Source organism: Somniosus microcephalus, chromosome 8, assembly GCF_052327205.1.
Source record: "Somniosus microcephalus isolate GS21.2 chromosome 8, FLI_Smic_1.0, whole genome shotgun sequence".
NCBI classification, from domain to species: domain Eukaryota; kingdom Metazoa; phylum Chordata; class Chondrichthyes; order Squaliformes; family Somniosidae; genus Somniosus; species Somniosus microcephalus.
Window position 1 is genome coordinate 245,517,738 of NC_140994.1, and position 22,102 is coordinate 245,539,839.

Genomic DNA, 22,102 nt, shown 5'->3' on the forward strand with positions numbered 1-22,102 from the left:
ACTACGCAATCGGCACCATGCAAGAGCAGTGGGTGAACGGGACGTGGCAGCCGTTGGCATTCTTCAGCCGTCAACTACAGCGGAACGAGAGAACATATAGCACGTTCGACAGGGAGTTGCTCGCCCTTTTTCTGGCCATACGCCATTTTAGCTTCCTCCTGGAAGGACGTCCTTTCACCGCCTTTGTGGACCATAAGCCATTAACTTTTGCCATGGCCAAGACCGCCGAACCGTGGTCATCCTGACAGCAACGTCAACTGACCTACATATCCAAATTCACCACGGATATACAGCACGTGGCCGGTAAGGACAACCTGGTGGCAGACTGCCTCTCCCGTGCGACCGTCAATACGATTCATTTGGGCATCGATTACGCCCTCATGGCAGCGGACCAAGCCTCGGACCCAGAAGTCCAAGCCTATAGAACGACCGTCACTGGCCTCCAGTTGGCCGACGTCAGGTTTCATTCGGCAGGTACCACGCTGTTGTGTGACGTCGCCGTACGAGACCCTCGCCCGGTCGTGCCGGTCATCTGGCGCCGTAAAGTGTTCAACGCCATACATGGGTTATCACACCCAAGAATGAAGGCCTCTCAGAAGCTGATGTCAGTGAAATTCGTATGGCACGGCATGCACAAGGATGTCCGCGACTGGGCCAACACCTGCGTGGTCTGCCAAAAGGCCAAGGTACAGTGCCACGTCAAAGCTCTGTTGGCCACCTTCACAGTTCCGGAGCGACGTTTTGACCATGTCAATGTGGACCTGGTAGGACCACTCCCACCCTCCCATGGTTGACCGCACCACCAGATGGCCGGAGGCGGTTCCCCTGTCATCCACTATTTCGGCGGACGTGGCCAGGGCGTTCATTTCCACCTGGGTCGCCCGTTTCGGCGTGCCTGCAGATATTTCTTCTGACAGAGGACCGCAGCTTTCCTCCGAACTCTGGAATGCAGTGGCCCAAGGACTCGGTGTCAAATTACACCGCACCACAGCCTACCACCCACAGGCAAATGGCCTCTGTGAACGCTTCCACCGATCACTGCCGCCCTGAGGGCCAGCCTCCAGGATGCTGGATGGGCAGACAAGCTACCGTGGGTCCTGTTGGGCCTTCGCACGGCCCCCAAGGAAGACCTTCACTCTTCATCAGCGGAGCTGGTGTACGGTCAGCCGCTGCGAGTCCCGGGGGTTTCCTGCCAGCATCGATGAAGCCATGGTCCGCGTCTGACCAGCCTGCTAGTCACGAGGAGGTGGCTAGATGTTTCGCACCGGTGCCCACTTCACACCACGGGCTGCAGAGTTTCCACGTTCCCCGGAGTGTCACAAGGCGGAGTACATCTTTATTCGCCATGATGCTCATAGGGATCCACTCAAGGCCCCATATACTGGTCCCTTCCGCGTGTTGGAGGCAGGGGACAAAACCTTCACGGTAGATGTCGGTGGTAACTGTTAAGTCTGTGTATTGTATTGAACAATTAACACAAAGACTTAAACGTATAACTCAAACAGGTCTTTACTGGTTGGAGGTAGGGACTATACATAGGTCTTTACTTCATGCCCACAGGCGGGAACTGAGGGGAATCAGTACCCACAGTACTATTTATACCCCTATGGCCAGGAGTGGTACTGCGTATCACTACGCCCAACAAGTAGTGCAGTCCTGTCCATAGGTTCAAAGTAGCACACATATTACATACACAACATTCCTCCCTTCCTAGCTTTACAGTCATCTCCCCATTTAACATAACGTAATAACATATATACATATATAACTTCAGGTTTACATAACAGAATAACATAGATACATAGATAACTTCATGTCAAAAACAGATCACAGATTCAGTCTCTGCGGAAAACAGTTCACAGATTCAATCTCTGTGGTGTAGTCGGTTCACGTTGGTAGAGTGACTCATTCAATAGTCCTTCCATGGATTTAACAGTTTGAACTTCCGAACTGAATTGGCTCCGTTCGGAGGGACCACGTGTGTGATCTGGTAGAGGTGATAATGGTTCAGATGGGTCATCTTCTGTTTTTACTTTTCCTTTTATGCTTCTTGGAGACTCTCTGGGCTCCATTGTCAGCTGCCACAGCTGCCAGCTGCATGCGCAGTTCCTCCTTCTCTTCCTCCTGTTTCCGTCGTAGAGCCAGCTTCTCCCGATGTTCCGTAGAGTTTTGGTGCTCCTCCATGATTTCTGCACTTTGGGAGTCGAAGTTACAAGCTGGGCAGGACAGGACATCGTAATATTCGGTGTCGTCCTGAGCTAGACCAGTGAGAGGGTCGTCTATTTCCTCCATACCTAGCTGGACGTTAGCCAGCTCTTGTTCCAAATCCAGACATCTTTCCTGAAGAGACTTCTTCATGTGTACCTCTGCATCCAGCTTTTTCTGGGCTTTCAGCAAGTCGTTTACTAGTGACCTCATTTGTGATTTTAATACTTCAACTTCCTTTGGAGATTGATTGATCGGACTATGCAATCCCTCTACCGGAGCAGCTGTTTCAGCGGTCTGTTGTTCTACGTTGACGTGAGTCAGCGTACTTTTGGCATCCAAGGGCTGCTCTGTTGCAGTCATCTCAGTCTGTGTTGCCACCTCAGCTCTTCCAATAACCTTTGAGAGCTCCGAACCCCTTTCGTTTGAATATTGAAGTTCATGTTCAAGTTTTTCCCATTTCAGAGTCCTGTCCTTCAGCATATGCAGGAGTTGGCTGACCGTTAACTCCTCTGACATCAGACGTTTTGTGTGCTCCTGCTCCATTTTCTCCATCAGCTGCTTCTGTTGTCTTTCCAGATTCTCCAACTCTATATCAAAGAACTCTTTCGTTGCATTCAACTCTTGCTCAAAACGGCGAAGCATTTGTTCTAATTGCTGTTGTAGTTTGAAATGGAGTTGAGTTCGAGCCCGGTGTCCCTCAGAAATGGGCACATCAGTAGACTTGCCAGACTCAGAATCCACAGTTAAACTATGTTGTTGTTGCTCAGTGGAATTCTGTGCTGAAACTTTGTCTTTTGCACCTGAGTTGGGCTTACCATCATCCGTTCCAGAGTCTGGGCCGACTATCTTCACCGAGTTCTCACTCGTTATTGTTTGTAGGAAATGCCAGTCCATATTCATTTTCCTAATCCACTCCCGTCCTAGTAGTGGAGGACCTCCTTCAGATATCACATATAAGTCCATTATTTGACTGTCTTCGCCCTTGTGGGCCACTGCAACCTCTATTTTCCCGATGGGGTACACTCTTTGCCCCGTGTATGTTTTCAATATAATCCCCGTATCCTGTAGGGGAATATGTTGGAATAACTTTCCGTAATCTTTCTTATTTATGACCGTCAATGCCGATCCAGTGTCCAATTCCAGTTTTACTTGGACTCCTTCTATCTGAAGAGTGACCCAAATTGTCTGGAGGTCTGCACCCTTACCAGCGTTGAGTACTCTTAAGCTAGCCAGTTCATTACAGCTTAAGCTAGCCAGTTCATTACTGCTAGCGTCTGAATCGGACTCCTGTTCGGTCACCTTGTGTACCTTTGCGTATTTTCCTTGCGGTGACTTCTTGTTGCTGGTCTTCTTCCCTGACCTGCATACTCTAGCTATATGTCCAAGCCTACCACAAGTTCTACATTCTTGGTTTTTAAACCAACACTGGTTCTGATCATGCGTTGTCTTTCCACAACGATAACATTTGCCAGAACTCACACCCAATTTGTGTGCACTGAGCTCCGGTGACCGTAGCTGCATTACTGCCGTGCCTCTCGCTGCGGCTTCGTGTGCTGCTGCCATAGTGACCGCCTTCTCAAGCGTCAGCTCATTCTCCTCGAGCAGTCGCTTTTGTGTATCCTGTTTAAATAAACCACACACAAATTTGTCTCGTAGTGCATCTGTCAATCCCGTTCCAAACTGGCAATATTTCGCTAATTTACGCAATTCCAGCAAATATTCAGCATTGCTTTCATGCTGTAGCTGCCTTCTGTCGTAAAATTTAAATCGTTCCGCTAGCATCAGCGGCGTGGGGTTTAGATGATCTTTCAGGACAGTAACAATCTCATCAAACGTCTTATCCGCCGGTTCATCTGGTGATAACAGGTGTTTCAATTGCCCGTACGTCTTCGCACCCATTAAATTTAATAATGTTAGAGCTTTATCTTGGTCACGAATTTTATTGGCCTTACAATAATTTTTTACTCTTTCAACATATATGGCCCAATCTTCGAGGTCACTATCAAAGGTGCTAATATTCCCGTGTTTAGGCATTGTAGATTTGCAATTTCTCAGATTTTCTTTTCTTTACTTGTTATCAAAGATGGCGGCTTCCCGCTCTTGCCGTCGTCCTCCGCCCACAAAATGGCGGTTTTCCCGCGCTTGGCGGTCTTCACCCGTCCCCCGACGCCGTCTCCCTTCAGCCCTCGAGTGCGGCCCTTATCTTCGCCGCGATCGATAGCCCGCGCTGTGCACCGCGACTCTCGCACCTTGAGCTTCTGCAGCCGCCGCGCCTTTCAGTCCGAGTGCGGCTCTTATCTTTGGTCCCGATCGCTGGCCCGGCTGCGCCCCTCACTTCAAAGCGGCCCGGCCCTTATCTGCCGATCGCTATCGCCCTACCTCTCTCTCTTCCCCAGTCCTGTCTTTACTCCGGTTCACAAGCTGATGGAGGCTTCAGGGTCCTAATGCCTGTCTCTTCCAGTCGCTGGAAGCTGTCAGGATTTCTGCTGCCCTTCAGTTTTGAGTGGGGTGTTGAGGATTGAAACCTCTCTTCAACGTCCTGTCTTTGGACGAAGCCGCCTGGAATAACTGCCGCAGGGTAAGAGCCTGACTCGTCGCCAGTGTTAAGTCTGTGTATTGTATTGAACAATTAACACAAAGACTTAAACGTATAACTCAAACAGGTCTTTACTGGTTGGAGGTAGGGACTATACATAGGTCTTTACTTCATGCCCACAGGCGGGAACTGAGGGGAATCAGTACCCACAGTACTATTTATACCCCTATGGCCAGGAGTGGTACTGCGTATCACTACGCCCAACAAGTAGTGCAGTCCTGTCCATAGGTTCAAAGTAGCACACATATTACATACACAACAGTAACCGGACCACATTTCGGTCGATTGCTTAAAGCCAGCACATTTGGACCTCGACCGCCCCGTAGAGACAGCACAACCACCGAGACGAGGTCGGCCACCCATCGCCGTTACAGCAGACCAAGTGCAACAGACCGCCAGCCGCCCAACAGCCTCCGCCTCAGGAGTACAGGAGTCGTTCCAACAGGCTCATCAGACCCCCTCACCATTTGACTTTTTCCGTTAAAGCGAATTCTGGGGGGGCGCATGTGGCGGAGCCACTGAATTACTCTGGGCAACAGTATATAATTCCCTTTAACGATGTTCTAACACCAGCCTAAGCCTGTACCATTGTGTTAGACATTACTGTGTTTTGTATATAGTGTTTGTATGTACAGGGCGTGGCCCCTTTAAGAGCGCGCGAAAACGCGGGCAAACACGACGATGTCACGTCGCAAACCACGTGACTGCCCGGGCAGTCCTCGTGAAATCTCCATCTTGTTAAGACCTGTTTCGTGGTTCTCCTGTATCGATCTCAACAAACTGCTTGAACTCATTGGTCTAGAAATTCATTGACGCCACTTTTGGGGCGCTAAAGTGGGGCGTCCGCTAAAGTTTGCAGCCGCCGCCAAATCTAGGTCACTTCTCCGATATTCATTAGCTTCGCCCTACTAGTTCGGGCGAGCGCTAAAACTGCCGCTGGACGCCTCTCTTTGGGCGCAAAGCCGGAGGTGGTGATCGATAGCGCCGAGGCCGGGCGCAGCGCAGGTGTGGCCATCTCGTGATTGACAGCAGACACCCTGGCGCCGGCCAGCTCTTAAGGGGGAAGGGTCGACTGTGTCTGCTGCCATGCCCTGGATAGTGGAGCCCTCCAGCTAGGCCTGAACACTGCTGCTGGACCCAAATAGCGCCTGAAGACATGGAGAAGGCCCGTGAACGTGCGCAGCGCTTCTCAGAGCATGATCTGAGTGTGCTGCTTGCTGCTGTGGAGAAGAGGCACCATGTTTTGTACCCGGACAATGGCAAGAAGGCAACGGTCCGCGTCTACAGGAGAGCCTGGGGGCATGTCGCCACCAAGCTGTCAGCCAACAGCGACGTCCCCAGGACCGGTGCCCAATGCTGCAAAAAGTTAAATGACCTCACACGCATTGTCAGGGTGAGTACCCTTTCTAATGACCTCCTCATCCTTGCATCTGCACCTCACATTATGGGCAAAGGGACCTGAAAGCTCTAATGGCCAGCCTTCATCCAGCAGCTATGGCACAGGCATGAGCATCAATTGCACATTCTGCACTGAACACACTGGCCAAGCTATTCCACCATGGGAGGCATTGCACACCAGATCATGGCGACACACTGGCCAGGCTATTCCACCATGGGAGGCAGTGCACACAAGATCACGGCGACACACTGTACTTAGAAGCTGTCCTTTCTCTTGCAGGCCAAGCTGGTGAATAATCGCAAGAGCCGGACTGCGACCGGGGGAGGACGACCCCATATCCAGCCACTCACCGACCTGCAACATCGCGTGGAGCGCCTCATGGGTGGCCGGGTGATTGGGCCTGTTGCATGTGGAGATGCCGACCCTGTTCTGGGCAGCAATGGTAAGGACATCATCTTTTGCACCTCTCTCGTCCCACTTGCGCATCAGATCTACATCCTTTGCCACTGTCCGACCAATGCGCTGAATGCCACCACTCATGCATCCCGCACTGACGCCCTCTCCTCACTCTAAAGCTACTCCTGCGCCTTCCTGCTTTCAGATGGTGAAGAGGAGGTCCCTCAACTTGCCAGTGACAGACCCTCCGAGCAGGAGGAGGAGCAAGAGGAAGGCGGCCCATCAGGGGAACCCTCAGCCGTGGCCACCCAGGCCAATGTAGGGGACACGTCTTCCCTGGAGGGCAGCGTGGCGGAAGTGTCGAAGGGGAGGGGAGCTCCTGGGACCTGCGTGCTGCAGAAAGGCGGGAGGGGGGTGGAAGCTCGGCGGCCTTCTCCCCAGAGGGGGGATGCGTCGGAGGGGAGTCCAATTGCTGGGCCCAGCGGCCTCCAGCAACGCAGGAAGGGTCGGCCAGCTCGACGGCCTTCTCCCCAGAGGGAGAGTCCGGCCTCCAGTCAGCAGATGCTCTTCGCCGAGGAGATGGAACGCCTCGAAGACTTGTCCGCGGACTCGGAGCGCTGGCACACGGAGCTCATGGCGGCAGTGGCACGGTTGCCTGAGTCCATCGCTTCCCTCTCTCGGAGTGTGGCCGAGTTCGGGCCCTTAGAGGCCACCAGTCGGGCAGAATACCGGGCAGATCTGTCAGCGACTGGCCAGGTGATTAGTGGTGCCGTCCAGTCACTGGCTGCTCTGCTGCGGTCAGTGAACAGGTCAACACGGGCACTCACTGCTGCCACACTCGCTGTGTCAGCCAGGCATCGCCAGGGCACCCGGCGCGCTGCAGCAGCACATCGGTCTGTCCCTCGGCAGATTGGTGCGCATGCTGCAGTGCTGGCCCGGGCGAGTGCCAGTGTCTCAGGCGACCAGCGAGCGCCTGCCATCCGCCAGCTTGCCGCCATTCCTCCAGCCGCCACTGCCACTCCCCCAGTGGAGCTGCCAGGAGCTGCTGCAGCGACTGATGCTGGCCAGCCACAGCTGCAGCAATCAACAGCCGGCCGCTCGACGGCCAGACCTCGACTTGGCCGACCCCCAAGGGCATCTGCCGTCACGACATGTGCCCCTCAGGAGCCTGCCCCCAGCCTTGCAGCAGCCAATGGCCTTAATTTGAGGTGGAGCAGCAGGGCGGGCAGGGGCCACCCAAAGATGGCCAAGGCATCGCCCTAGCGGGCCAAATAGTCGAATGTGTGGCCATTTGTGTTTGTTTCTTGAGGCCGAGAATTGGATGTTTGTTTTTTGAAGGCCGATGATGTGATGATTGTTTTGGACGAAGGCCGAGAATGACGGCCATTTTAGTTGCCTTATTTTGTTAATCCTCCCCAGGTTGTGGGAGCGAGTAATGTGTTTGAGTGTTTTTTGGGGGTTTCATCTGTTTTTGGTTTTCATGTGGGAAGGGCCCAGAGTTTGTACAATAAAGCATTTTATTTACTCACATTGTCCATGTTTGATCTTTGAAGTGTTTGTTGCCTTAACCGGCTGAGGGCTTGCGGAGCGGCTGCAATCATGTTCTATCATTGGCACAAGCCATTCCCTGACAGGGGGCCTAGAAGTGACGTTCAATAAGCCGACGACGGGCGGCCCTTGGACCTTGTGCGTCCCTCCTGGGCTGGTACTCCTCGTCCTCATCGTCCTCATGCTCCTCCTGCTCCTCCTCCTGAGGTGGTGGTCCAACGTGAGGTGGCAGTGCCTGAGTCCTGCGGATAGCCAGGTTGTGCAGCATGCAGCAAACGACGATGAATTGGGAGACTCGATCCTGCGAATCCTGGAGGGCTCCCCCGGAGCGGTCGAGACAGTGGAACTGTTGCTTGAGCACGCCGATTGTTTGTTCTATGAGGTTCCTCGTCGCTTGATGGCTCTCGTTGTATGCCTCTTCGGCAGGGGTCGTGGGCGCGCGGAGCGGGGTCATGAGCCAGGTACACAAAGGATAGCCTTTGTCCCCGATAAGCCATCCTCTTGGGGGAGGCTGTGCCTGGAACATGTCAGCCACAGTTGTCTGTCGCAGGATAAAGGCATCGTGGCTGCTGCCTGGAAAGCGGGCATTGACAGCTAGGATGCGCTGCCTGTGGTCACACACCAGCTGTACATTGAGGGAATGGTAGCCCTTCCGGTTGCGGTACTCCTCGGCATGCTCAAGAGGTGCCCGCAAAGCCACATGCGTGCAGTCAATGGCGCCCTGCACCATGGGGAAGCCCGCTATTCTTGCAAACCCCACTGCACGCTGCTGCTGCTTGTCCAGGGTCATGGGGAAGGAGATGAATTGATGTCTCCTTCTGAAAAGGGCTTCGGTCACCTGGCGGATGCAGCAATGCACGGCGAACTGGGAGATGTTAGCGATGTCCCCAGTAGCGGATTGGAAGGAGCCGGAGGCATAGAAGTTGAGAGCCACCGTCACCTTCACTGCCACCGACAGAGACGTCCTGCGCATCAGCTGTGGCTGCAGATCTCTTTGAAGCAGCCGGCAGATGTCTGCAACCACCTCCCTTCGGAATCGCAGCCTCCTAACACACATCGCGGCAGACATGGTCAGATAGGAGGTCTGCTGGCGGTATACCCTGCGTGGGTAAGGCCTCAGTTGGCGACGCCTGTTGCCCCCTCTGCGTCTAGCCAGGGCTGCCACTCTCTCACGGCGTCTGTAAGCCCTTCTGGCATAAGGCTGAAATTCAGCGTTGCCACCCAATGCAGCCCCCATTATATGCTGGCAAACACTGAGCTCTGAATGAAGGCAAAGATAATTGGTAAGCTCTGGCCTGAGCCAAAAATACCTGTCCAAGTGTTGGTCCAAACCAGTAAACTCTCCTCCTTGGTCTCTGTCCAAAAAACCGTTGCACAAGAGTGAATGCTGCAAAATGGCTGGCCTTTATACTGCTGGGTAAGTGCCCTTTAATTAGCGCTCCCCCCAGCCCGGCTGGCCTGTGTACCGTTCCACTTCACAGTCGCTCGGGACGCCCGGCGCACAATGGGCCGGCGCGAGTGAAGTTCCGGTTTGGGGCGCACAAAGGGCGTTGCACTATTAAATGACGTCATGATCTGCGCGCGCAGCAGGGCGCGCGCTAAGACTTTGCGCCGGCGCTAAATGTGTCCTGAAGTTGGGGAGAGGCGCAGACCGTGCTGCGCCCGGGCGATAAGCGCCTAGCGCTCGAGATCTACTCCCCCTAAGGCGCTAACGGCTGGCGCGCCCAACTGAATTTCTAGGCCCATGTGCTCCTGTGAGTCGCGCATTAGCTGCTCAATGCAGGTGGCCATGCTATCCATGGAAGAGCCTACAGTTGCCATCGCCTGCGACATGGTGGTGCTCATGTTGGAGATGGACTCCTCCATTCTCTGCACATTTGCAGACAGCATGGTCGCAAAACCTGTCAGAGCCCCCTGCACATCTTGCTGCACCTCCTGGATCGCCCTCTTTCTGGACGGCCCCCGAGGCTCAACATCTGCATGCAGCTGAGCAGAGCTGGGAGTGTCCTGCACCCTCCGATGAGGAGTCTCCACTGCTGTCTCTGTCTCCACCATCTGCTTTTGCTCACTCATGAGTTGTGACTTGTGACAGACCTGGTGACAACACTACTCTATCTCGCATTGGACCCACTGAGGTCTGCGTCTCTGCCCTGGTGCTGGGTGCACTTATGTCTGATGATGGTCCGGCCTCAGAGGCTGGAGGCTTCTCTGAGGAGTCGTCTTCCTCTTCCTCCTGGACAGTCGGGGGAGCTCTTGATGGACCTTTGGGAGAGTAACGAGATGATTTAGATATGTCATATGAAGAATGGGTAACGATACCATTATGCACATGATGACCATTCAGTGGCTGTTGACATCATTCCCCATATGTGTTACTGATGTATGCTATGTAGCTGTATGATATGCAATTCTGTTACCAGGTTGCTGAGATGTCAGCTCTCTCCATCTCCCACCTCCAGCTGCTCGACCACTCCCGATACTTCTAACACGGCTTCCTCTGCTGTTGTGAGGGTGGCAAATGATGGAGGCCCACCTCCAGTTCGCCCCCTCTATCTCTTATTGTGGGCTCTCTTTTCCTGCAAGCAGGGAAAGAAGAGAAGTTTGAGTGAGAGTAATGGAATGAGTATAATGAATGGATGGGTTACATCTTTAGAGGGAGACTATGTTGGGGTTGGGTGGCAATGCCAAGTGGCCTCCTTGTGTGTTGCTAGTTGGTATGATTGCATTAGGATGAGGGTGAGTGCGAGAGGTGGCTAGTAAGATGGGGATATGATAATATAGATAGAGAGAGATGGATAGGTGGACATGCAAGGTATGTTGGTGCGAGTAAGGATGTGCAGGAGTAAGGTAGGGAAGGCAGAGTGGTGGGGATGTGATGAACGGCACAGCAGGATGAAGTTGATTGTGGTTTTGCACTCACCTTTCCTTTATCTAATGAGATAATTGAAATGTTTCCGGCACTGCACCCAGGTCCTCCTCACCACATCCCTGCTGTTGACCTCCTCTGCAATTTGGAACCAGGCTCTTTTTGTCTCCTGGGTATGTCTCTTCCACTCATTCGAAGGGAAGAGGACCTCCCTGCATGCTTTGACTCCCTCCACAAGCATAGGGAGTGAGCCATCGGAGAACCTGGTGGAGCCCTCTGTCTCTGTGCAGTCATGTTTCTAAGTGTTTGGAGCAACCAAACCCTCCAATGCAGTGACTGCACACTCCTAGATCATAGAATCATAGAAATTTACAGTACAGAAGGAGGCCATTCGGCCCAACTTGTCCGTGCCGGTCGACAAAGAGCTATCCACCCTAATCCTATTTTCCAGCACGTGGTCCATAGCCTTGCAGGTTATTGCACTTCAAGTGCATATCCAAGCACTTTTTAAATGTGATGAGGGTCTCTGCCTCTACCACTCTTTCAGGCAGTGAGTTCCAGACCCCCACCACCCTCTGGGTGAAAATATTTCTCCTCAAATCCCCACTAAACTTTCAACCAATTACTTTAAATCTGTGCCCCCTGGTTGTTGAACCTTCTGCTAAGGAAAATAGGTTCTTCCTATCCACTCTATCTAAGCCCATATAATTTTATACACCTCAATTAGGTCTCCCCTCAGCCTCCTCTGTTCCAAAGAAAAGAACCCCAGCCTATCCAATCTTTTATCATAGCTAAAATTCCCCAGCCCAGGCAACATCCTCGTAAATCTCCTCTGCACCCTCTCTAGTGTAATCACATCCTTCCTGTAAGGTGGTGGCCAGAACTGCACGCAGTATTCTAGCTGCAGTCCAACTAGTGTTTTAAAGAGTTCACGCATAACCTCCCTGTTCTGAAATTCTATGCCTCGGCTAATAAAGGCAAGTTTCCCCTATGCCTTCTTAACCACCTTATTTACCCGTCCTGCTACCTTCAGGGATCTGTGGACATGCACTCCAAGGTCCCTCTGATCTTCTGCACTTCTCAGTGTCCTACTATGTATAGTGTATTCTCTTCCCTTGTTGGCTCTCCCCAAATGCATTACCTTACACTTCTCCCGATTTAATTCCATTTCCCACTGTTCTGCCCACCTGACCAGTCCATTGATATCTTCTTGCAGTCTGCGAATTTCTTCTTCATTATCAACCACACGGTTGATTTTCGTATCATCTGCAAACTTCTTAATCATACTTCCTATATTCAAGTCCAAATCATTGATATATACCACAAAAAGCAAAGGACCCAGTACTGAGCCTTGCAGAACCCCACTGGAAATAGACATTCCCCAGTCATAAAAACACCCTTCAACCATTACCCTTTGATTCCTACCTCTGAGCCAATTTTGGATCCAAGTTGTCACTTTGCCTTGGATGAGATTTTACTTTCGTGACCAGTCTGCCATGTGGGACCTTATCAAAAACCTTGCTAAAATCCATATAGACTACAGCAAACACACTACCCTCATCGACCCTCCTTGTTGCCTCCTCAAAAAATTCAATCAAGTTAGACGCAAACTTCCCTTAACAAATCCATGCTGACTGTCCCTGATTAATCCGTGTCTTACTAAATGAAGATTTATCCTGTCCCTCAGAATTTTTTCCAATAATTTTCCTACCACCTATGTTGGGCTGACTGGCCTGTAATTACTCGGTCTATCCCTTTCTCCCTTTCTAAACAATGGTACCATGTTAGCAGTCCTCCAGTCCTCTGGCACCACACCTGTAGCCAGAGAGGATTGGAAAATGATGGTCAGCGCCTTTGCTATTTCCTCTCTTACTTTTCTTAACAGTCTGGGATACATTTCATCTGGGCCTGGGGATTTATCCACTTTCAAAGATGCTAAGCCCCTTAATACTTCCTTTTTCACTATGTTTATTTCATCTAATATTTCACACTTCTCCTCCCTGATTGCAATGTCTGCATTGTCCCTCTCTTTTGTGAAAACAGACGCAGAGTATTCATTAAGAACCATACCCATGTCTTCCACTTCCACACACAGGTTGCCTTTATGGTCCCTAATAGGCCCTACTCTTACTTTAGTTATCCTCTTGCTCGTAATGTATTTATAAAACATCTTTGGGTTTTTCTAGATTTTACTTGCCAATATTTTTTCATGTCCTCTCTTTGCTTTCTTAATTTCCTCTTTGATTTCGCCCCTGCACTTTCTATACTCCTCTCAGCTTTCTTCAGTATCGAGGCCTCACTATCTGAACCTGTAGGTGAACATTCAAATGCAATGTGGCCGTGGCTCCTTTAAATATCCCGGCTGAAAACACGTCATCGAGGTCACCATCAGACCCGCACCATTTACTGGGGCCGGGTAACGCGCAGGGGGGCTTAATAGGTCCCATTAACGCAAAGTTGATTTCTGCAGCGGGATAGAAGCAAGAACGGGGTCGTGACCTGCCATGCCGACCGCCCACACCCAACCTGCCCAGGTACAGAAAATTCCGGCCATAGTTGTCATTCCTAATTTTTGGAATCAATTGGCACATTCACATTATATTACATGTCTGAAACATGAAATTGGTTGCACCAATAAACATATCTTACCTGCAACCTTGCACTTTCCTAGACACAGCACCACTGTCAGGATAATGATGAGGAGAAGAGCCAGACTCCCGAAAATTATAATATTGGTATGTTTAAAAGTGTAAACATCTGTCAGAAGAATAAGCATAGATTTCACATTTTGTTTATAGATTAACTTTAAAAAAATTAAGCTTCCCTAATGGCCCAGTCGATAACCCTACTGCCTGATTTACCATTAAGCCATACAGGCCAGAAGGTCCTCGTTTAATTCCTGATCCAAGTTCCCTGACCTCACTCAGGAACATTGGAGTGTTACAACTGTCCTCAGTACCCTTCACTTAGGGACAGGAAAAAAAATCACACAGGATTCTAGTTCCTGGTTCCAATCCGATGATTCCTTCTGGAGAGGAAATGTGTGCAGGTGACTGGAAAGTAAAGGATCCTATTCAGCTCTGATGCTTGCTACTGTACAATAGGTGAAAGATACTCATTGTCTCGGCTAATACCTGAATAATGGTTATTTGAATGAGAACTGCACTCAATGAGGTAGATTTTAACTTTGTGCAATAGTGTAAAACAGATGGAAATAACAATGGGGAGAGACGTAAAATGGGCTGCCGACTCGCGATCACCCGTTTTACACTATTACACAAAGCAGCGGCAGCGGTGAGAGGATAAAGAGCGGCCTGAGAGTGGACCTGAATTAAAGCAGCGGCAGCGACGAAAGGATAAAGAGCGGCCCGAGAGCGGACCTGAATTAAAGCAGCGGCAGCGATGAGAGGATAAAGTGCGGCCCGAGAGCGGACCTGAATTAAAGCAGCGGCAGCGGCGAGAGGATAAAGAGCGGCCTGAGAGCGGACCTGAATTAAAGCAGCGGCAGCGGCGAGAGGATAAAGAGCGGCCTGAGAGCGGACCTGAATTAAAGCAGCGGCAGCGGCGAGAGGATAAAGAGCGGTCCGAGAGCGGACCTGAATTAAAGCAGCGGCAGCGGTGAGAGGATAAAGAGCGGCCCTAGAGCGGACCTGAATTAAAGCAGCGGCAGTGGTGAGAGGATAAAGAGCGGCCCTAGAGCGGACCTGAATTAAAGCAGTGGCAGCGACGAGAGGATAAAGAGCGGTCCGAGAGCGGACCTGAATTAAAGCAGCGGCAGCGGCGAGAGGATAAAGAGCGGTCCGAGAGCGGACCTGAATTAAAGCAGCGGCTGCGACGAGAGGATAAAGAGCGGTCCGAGAGCGGACCTGAATTAAAGCAGTGGCAGCGGCGAGGCTCTGATTCAAAAACAACATCAAAAATATCAAAGAGTGATGTCACAGGAGAGCAGATAAGTGATTGGTTGGTGAGTATTACAGCTTTATTTTGCACTCTAAGTTAGGGAAGGGGGTTAAATTAAGAGCTGAGAAACTGTAACTTGCTGGTATTTATTAAATTGATAACTTAAATTGCATAAAATAATCAAACAATCAGACTAAAATATGAATTGAATAAAAGCTTTAACTAATTAATTAATAAATAAAACAAGTTTAGAGATCACAGGGCAGGTGATGTGTTATAACTGCAGCATGTGGGAGTCTGTAGGGAGCATCGCAATCCCGAGAAACCACATCTGCAGTAATTGTCTGCAACTCGGGGAACTTCGGCTCAGAGTTGTTGAGCTGGAGTCCGAGCTGCAGACATTGCGATGCATCAGGGAGGGGGAGAGTTACCTGGACACTTTGTTCCAAGAGCCAGTCACACCCTTTAGGTTAAGTAGTACTTTAGAGTTCGTCAGTGGTCAGGGACAGGAGGGTGTGACCGCGAGTCAGGTAGGTATGGGGACCTAGGCTGCAGGATGTAGTGATGGAGGAGCCTCAGCACTTGACCTTGTCCAACAGGTATGAGGTACTTGCTACCTGTGTGGCTGAGGAAAAGGACTGCAGTGAGGATGGGCAAACTGACCACGGCACCGTGGTACAGGAGGCCATCCAAGTGGGGGGCGAAGGAAGGAATGTGGTATTGGTAGGGGACAGTATAGTCAGGTGGATAGATACTGTTCTCTGCAGCCGTAAAAGAGAGTCCCGAAGGCTGTGTTACCTGCCCAGTACCAGGGTTAATGATATCTCCTTGAGGCTGGAGAAGAACTTGGAGTGGGAGGGGGAGGATCCAGTGGTTGTAGTCCATGCAGGAACCAACGACATAGGTAGAACTAAGAAAGTGGTTCTGCTGAGATTGTTTAAGGAGCGAGGGTATAAATTAAAAAGCAGAACCTCAAGGGCAATCATCTGTGGATTACTATCTGAGCCACGCGCAAATTGGCATAGAGTCAAGCAAATCAGAGAGTTAAATGCATGGTTCAAAGAGTGGTGTGGGAAAAAGGGGTTTCAATTCATGAGGCACTGACACCAGTACTCAGAAGAAGGAGCTGTTCTGTCGGGTCTGGCTCCACTTAAACCGGGCTGGGACCAGCGTCCTGGCAAATCGAATAACTAGGGCTGCAGATAGAGCTTTAAACTAAAAAAAGGTGTGGAGGGGTCAGGTGAGGGGAAATTTAGAAATCTAAAGAGAAAGGTCAAGGCAATAGAGCAGTGTAGTGATTTGGTTTAAAATAAGCAGAGTGTGACAGGAAGGGACAGAAAGTTTAGTGGTAGCAGTGCAGCAGAGAATAAGGTCAAAGCAGGGAATAATGGTAAAATATTTTAATTTAGGCTCTTTGTCTGAATGCATGAAGCGTTCGTAACAGGATAGATGAACTAGTGGCACAAATAGAGATAAATGGGTTTGATCTAATGGCCATCACAGAGACATGTTTGCAAGGTGACCAAGGTTGGGAACTAAATGTTCCAGGGTACTTGACGTTTTGAAAAGGCAGGCAGAATGGAAAAGGGGATAGCCCAGATAATAAAGGATGACATAAGGACAGTAGGAAGAAAGGATCTTGGCTCGGAAGATCAGGAAGTAGAATCAATATGGGTGGAGATAAGGAATAACAAGGGGCAGAAAACACTGGTGGGAGTAATATATATGCCCCCTAACAGTAGCTATACTGGTGGACAGAATATTAATCAAAAAATAGTAGGAACTTGTAACAAAGGTAATGCAATAATGGTGGGGGACTTTAATCTACATAAATACTGGACAAATCAAATTGGCAAAGGTAGTCTGGAGGACGAGTTCCTGGAATGCATTCAAGAGATTTTCCTAGAACAATACATCTTGAAACCAACCAGGGAACAAGCTATTTTAGGTCTTGTATTGTGTAATGAGGCTAGGTTAATAAGCAATCTCATAGTAAAGGATCCTCTGGGGCAGAGTGATCATAATATGATATAATTTCACGTTAAGTTTGAGAGTGACTTGCCTTAGTCTGAAACTAGAGTCTTAAAATTAAATAAAGCCAATTACATAGATATGAGGGGCAAGTTGGCTAAGGTAGATTGGAAAAATTGATTAAAAGGTATGGCGGTAGATAAGCAGTGGCTAGCATTTAAAGAAATCTTTCATAATTCTCAACAAAAATACATTCCATTGAGAAACAAAAACTCCACAGGAAAAGTGGTCCATACATGGCTAACTAAAAAAGTTAAGAATAGCATTAGATTGAAAGAAGAAGCTTATAATATTGCGAAGAATTGTAATAAGCCTAAGGATTGGGAGAGTTTCAGAAACCAGCAAAGGATGACCAAAAACCTGATAAAAAGGGAAAAAATAGAATATAAGAGAAAACTAGCAAGAAATATAAAAACAGATTGTAAGAGCTTCTACAAGTATGCAAAAAGGAAGAGAGTAGCAAAAGTAAATTTTGGTCCTTTAGAGACTGAGACAGGAGAAATTATTATGGGGAATAAGGAAATGGCAGAAACGTTAAACAAATATTTTGTATCTGTCTTCACATTAGAAGACACGAAAAGCATACCAAAAATAATGGGGAACCAATGGTCTAACGAGGATGAGAAGCTTAACATAATTAATATAAGTAGAGGAAAAGTACTAGAGAAAATAATGGGACTAAAAAGCGACAAATCCCCTGGACCTGACGGCCTACATCCTAGGGTTCTAAAAGAGGTGGGTGCTGAGATAGTGGATGCATTGGTTTTGCTCTTTCAAAATTCCCTAGTGGATTGGAAGGTAGCAAATGTAACACCGCGATTCAAGAAAGGAGGGAGAGAGAAAACAGGGAACTACAGGCCAGTTATCCTGACATTAGTCATCAGGAAAATGCTGGAATCCATTGTTAAGGAAGTGGTATCAGGGCACTTAGAAAATCATAACATGATTAGGCAGAGTCAACATGGTTTTATGAAAGGGAAATTGTGTTTGACAAATTTATTAGAGTTTTTTGAGGATGTAACGGACATGGGAAGTTAAAGGGGAACCAGTGGATGTCGTATATTTGGATTTCCAAAAGGTATTCGATAAGGTGCCACATAGAAGGTTATTACATAAGATTAGGGCTCATGGGGTTGGCGGCAATATATTAGGATGGATAGAGGATTGGTTAACGGACAGAAAACAGAGAGTAGGGATAAACGGGTCTTTTTCAGGTTGGCAGGCTGTAACTAGTGGGGTGCCACCAGGATCAGTGCTGGGGCCTCAGTTATTTACAATCTATATTAAGGATCTAGATGAAGGGACCGAGTGTAATGTATCCAAGTTTGCTGATGATACAAAGCTAGGTGGGACAGTAAGCTGTGAGGAGGACAAAGAGTCTGCAAAGGGATATAGATAGACTGAGTGAGTGGGCAGTAAGGTGGCAGATGGAGTATAATGCAAGGAAATGTGAGGTTATTCACTTTGGTAGGAAGAATAGAAAAACAGAATATTTTTTAAATGGTGAGAAACTGTTAAATGTTGGTGTTCAGAGAGATTTGGGTGTCCTCGTGCAAGAAACACAGAAAGCTAGCATGCAGGTAAAGCAAGCAATAAGGAAGGCAAATGGTATGTTGGCCTTTATTGCAAGGGGGTTGGAGTATAAGAGTAAGGAAGCCTTGCTACAATTGTACAGGGCCTTGGTGAGACCACACCTGGAGTACTGGGCACAGTTTTAGTCTCCTTAGCTAAGGAAGGATATACTTGCCTTGGAGGTGGTGCAACGAATGTTCACTAGACTGATTCCTGGGATGAGAGGGTTGTCCTACGAGGAGAGATGAATAGAATGGGCCTATACTCTGGAGAAGACTGAGAGGTGATCTCATTGAAACATATTGACAGGGTAGATGCTCCCCTGGTTGGAGTGTCTAGAACTCGGGGGCACAGTCTCAGGATAAGGGGTAGACTAAGACTGAGATGAGGAAGAATTTCTTCACTCAGAGGGTTGTAAATCTTTGGAATTCTCTGCCCCAGAAGGCTGTGAATGCTGAGTCATTGAGTATATTCAAGGCTGAGATAGATAGATTTTTGGACTGTTGGGGAATCAAGGAATACGGAGATCGGGCCGAAAAGTGAAGTTGAGGTTGATGATCAGCCATGATCTTACTGAATGGGGGAGCAGGCTTGAGGGGCCTACTCCCATTCCTATTTCTTATGTTCTTATGTTCTACCTCAACATGTGAGGAGAAGAGAAAAGAGGAGAAAATTGGTACAGAATTAGGACAGAAAATGTTTACAATATCTTTCTGGCCATAATATTGAGCAAGAATTAATCCATGACAATGCTTCCTCAGGAATGGCATCATAATGCATATTAGAGCAGCAAGACATTACCATGGAATGAGACTGTGACCATGATGTGGCACAAACCAAATAAAAGAAAATATGATACAAATATGATCCCAGCATAATAATGATAAGCCGAATGGGCTCCTTCTGTTCGGTATTATTCTATGAAAATAAGGCCAGTTAACTCAAGAAGCTCACTCCTACCAGACATCATCATCCATTTACTTTATCATGGAATCTATCCCAAACATTTAAGGGGTGATTTTCCTGGTTTTAGCACCAAAATAGCATCTGAAAATTGGTCCCTGTGCACAGGAACAATGGATGCAAATCCTGTGCTATTGTTTTGCACCTGAATAGCACAGCGTCTGAATTTCCTGTATGCGTTTTCTGATAGTTGGCCCTGAAGTTAGTTGACCAATATAAATTGATGCAACTGAGTGTCAGAGTCCTGTCCTCTCAGATCCCCCAGTCTATTGCTGGGTGCAATTCAGAGGCAAATTTACTCCAAAACAAGTAACCTGGAGCTGTAGCTTCCAGAGCAATAAAGTCAAAATTATCAGAATAAATAGCGAGCAAGTTATTTCTGCTCCCTTCTTAATCAGATCTTGAGTCGACGAGACAGCCTTTTCTATCATTCCCCGACCAATCATTCCTGGACAAATCATTCCCCGGTCAATTATTCCTGGACCAATCATTCCCCAGCCAAACTTTCCTGGATCAATCATTCCCCGCCCAATCATTCCCGGCCCAATCAATCCCCGGCCAATCAATCCCCGGCCAATCAAAACCACGTCCAGGATTTCAATCCAGAAGTGCCATTGGTCAATTATTGGTCATATTCAAATGAGTGGCAGGGACAGAGTGACATCATGATTCACAATTTCCATCATTACCCACCACAGCAACACTGGATGCAAGAAAAACCATTTTGTTACTGGCATCTAGTCTTATTACAGTGGGCAGGAGGGGATTTAACATTTAAAAGGCTCCTTACAGGAGTGTAATGGACCCCAAAGATATAAATAAAAGTTCTCCTCTTCAGCTCCTCTCTATTGCTTTGATTGTATATTTTGATTTTTGATGTTAAATTGTTTATATGTGAACACCTATGACTGAACCCTGAGTAATGTGGAGTGCAATAGGATCTGAAAAGTAAGAGGTTATCATAATAAAAGAGCAGTGAGTGACAAGAACTTTCTATGGAGGTTAAAAGTGCAAAACCTGAGACACTTACTGTTAACCTTCAGATAATATGGAATTAAAACACTGGGCATGTTTTGATGAAACAAAACACATGTCCAGTTCCTTCTGTCTCTATCGGCTTTCTGAATAATCAGCCGTAACAAATCCTCTTCCGGCTTCTGGTCCTTAAAAGTTTTCTCTTCAACAGTTTTGCCATCACTATTGATCCAAACAAGTCTCATTGATTCAGTGACATCAGAGACAGAGCAGGTCAGGGTAACGGTGTCTCCCTTAGTCACTGCATCAGGTGGTTCAGCTGTGACTGTAAACAAGAAAATCATTTAGATTTTAAACAATGTCCAGGAGTTTCTGCTCGATTGCGCTGTTTATATGGCGTATTTCGCCCGATATTGGTGTAACCGGCGCAAACGATCGTGGAATTTTAAGTATAATTTGCGTTTAGCGCAACTCGAGTTTCTGCGATCTCTTGCGCTAGTTTTAAAAATATCACGCTAGAAGCAGGCCCCAACCACAGAACTGTCCACGCCCCCCGGGTGAATTAATCTCCATTTGGAGTTTCTGCTAATTGCACCCGTTAGCAGGCCTTCGAGGAGGTTCCAAAAATTAACCTTGATCTTTTGGTTGCAAGGACACGGAAAGATTCTCCATGAACTTTTTAAAAATTTACTAAGGAACTGACTACTGTGCCCCAATCTAACTAGAAAATATATCTGTACATTTTTTAAAGTCATTTTCAGTCATTTAAAATCGGTTACTCACAGGTGGTGGATCAATACTGTAATTTAAAATGCTTACTCTTTGTGATAAACCCACTTTCAGCTTTATTAAGCAAACTACACCAAGTTACTATTCTTAAATGTATCCAGGATTATAGGGCTAGATTTTCAGTATAGACAGTTTTGGGGCGCTAACCTTAGCGCCCGCCCGAAGTTAGCGCCCGCCCCAAAGTAGCGCCCCGTTGCCGGAAATTCAGTGGCTTCGCCCTAAGAGGTTGGTGGAGCGCTAAAAGAGGCGTTCCACTACTATCTTTAGGCGCTAAGCCGGCGGTGCAGAGCGCAGCGCCCGAGCTCGGGCGCAGCGCACGGCAGACACTCTGGTGCCAGTGAGCTCTTAAAGGGGAAGGGTGCATGTGTTTTTGGAGGAGGAGGAGGAGGAGGAGGAGGAGGAGGAGGAACCGTTCACAACAACACACTGGATCCTTCCACACAACACATGCAGACTGCCGTTTATAGTGCAGGAGGAGTGCCCTTTAATTTGCGCTCCCCAGGGTGTGTTGCGTTCCATTTTACAAACGCTGTGGACGCCAGCCGCAGAATGGGGCGGTCCGACTGAAGTTTGGATTCGGGGCGGCCAAAGGGCGTTGCACGAGGATGTGACGTCATTTTCTGCGCGCGCATCCGGGCGGCCGCTAAACTTTGCGCCGGCGCTAACGGGCAACTTAATTTGGGGCGGGGCGCAAACTGCGCTGCGCCCGGGCGCTACACGAATAGCGCCCGAAAATCACTTCTCTTAAGGCGCTAACTGCTGGCGCAAGCAACTGAAAATCTAGCCCTAAGATTTTTAAATTACATTTTAAAACGCTGCCTATTTATGCTTGTTCAGGGCAGATTTCATCTTCGGCGAT

The 22,102-nt window shown here is 48.7% G+C and overlaps 1 protein-coding gene across 1 annotated transcript in view; it reads right to left on the minus strand.

Moving 5' to 3' along the window:
• The window catches only part of LOC147114250 (uncharacterized), a 142,171-nt gene that overhangs the window by 25,998 nt on the left and 94,071 nt on the right, over nt 1–22,102 (minus strand). Inside the window, exons 6-7 of the mRNA XM_085995940.1 lie at nt 20,510–20,779; nt 13,663–13,770 (exon numbers count right to left, since the gene is read on the minus strand). Coding sequence (XP_085852066.1) covers nt 13,663–13,770; nt 20,510–20,779 — 378 coding nt within the window. The remainder of the gene's footprint in view (nt 1–13,662; nt 13,771–20,509; nt 20,780–22,102) is intronic.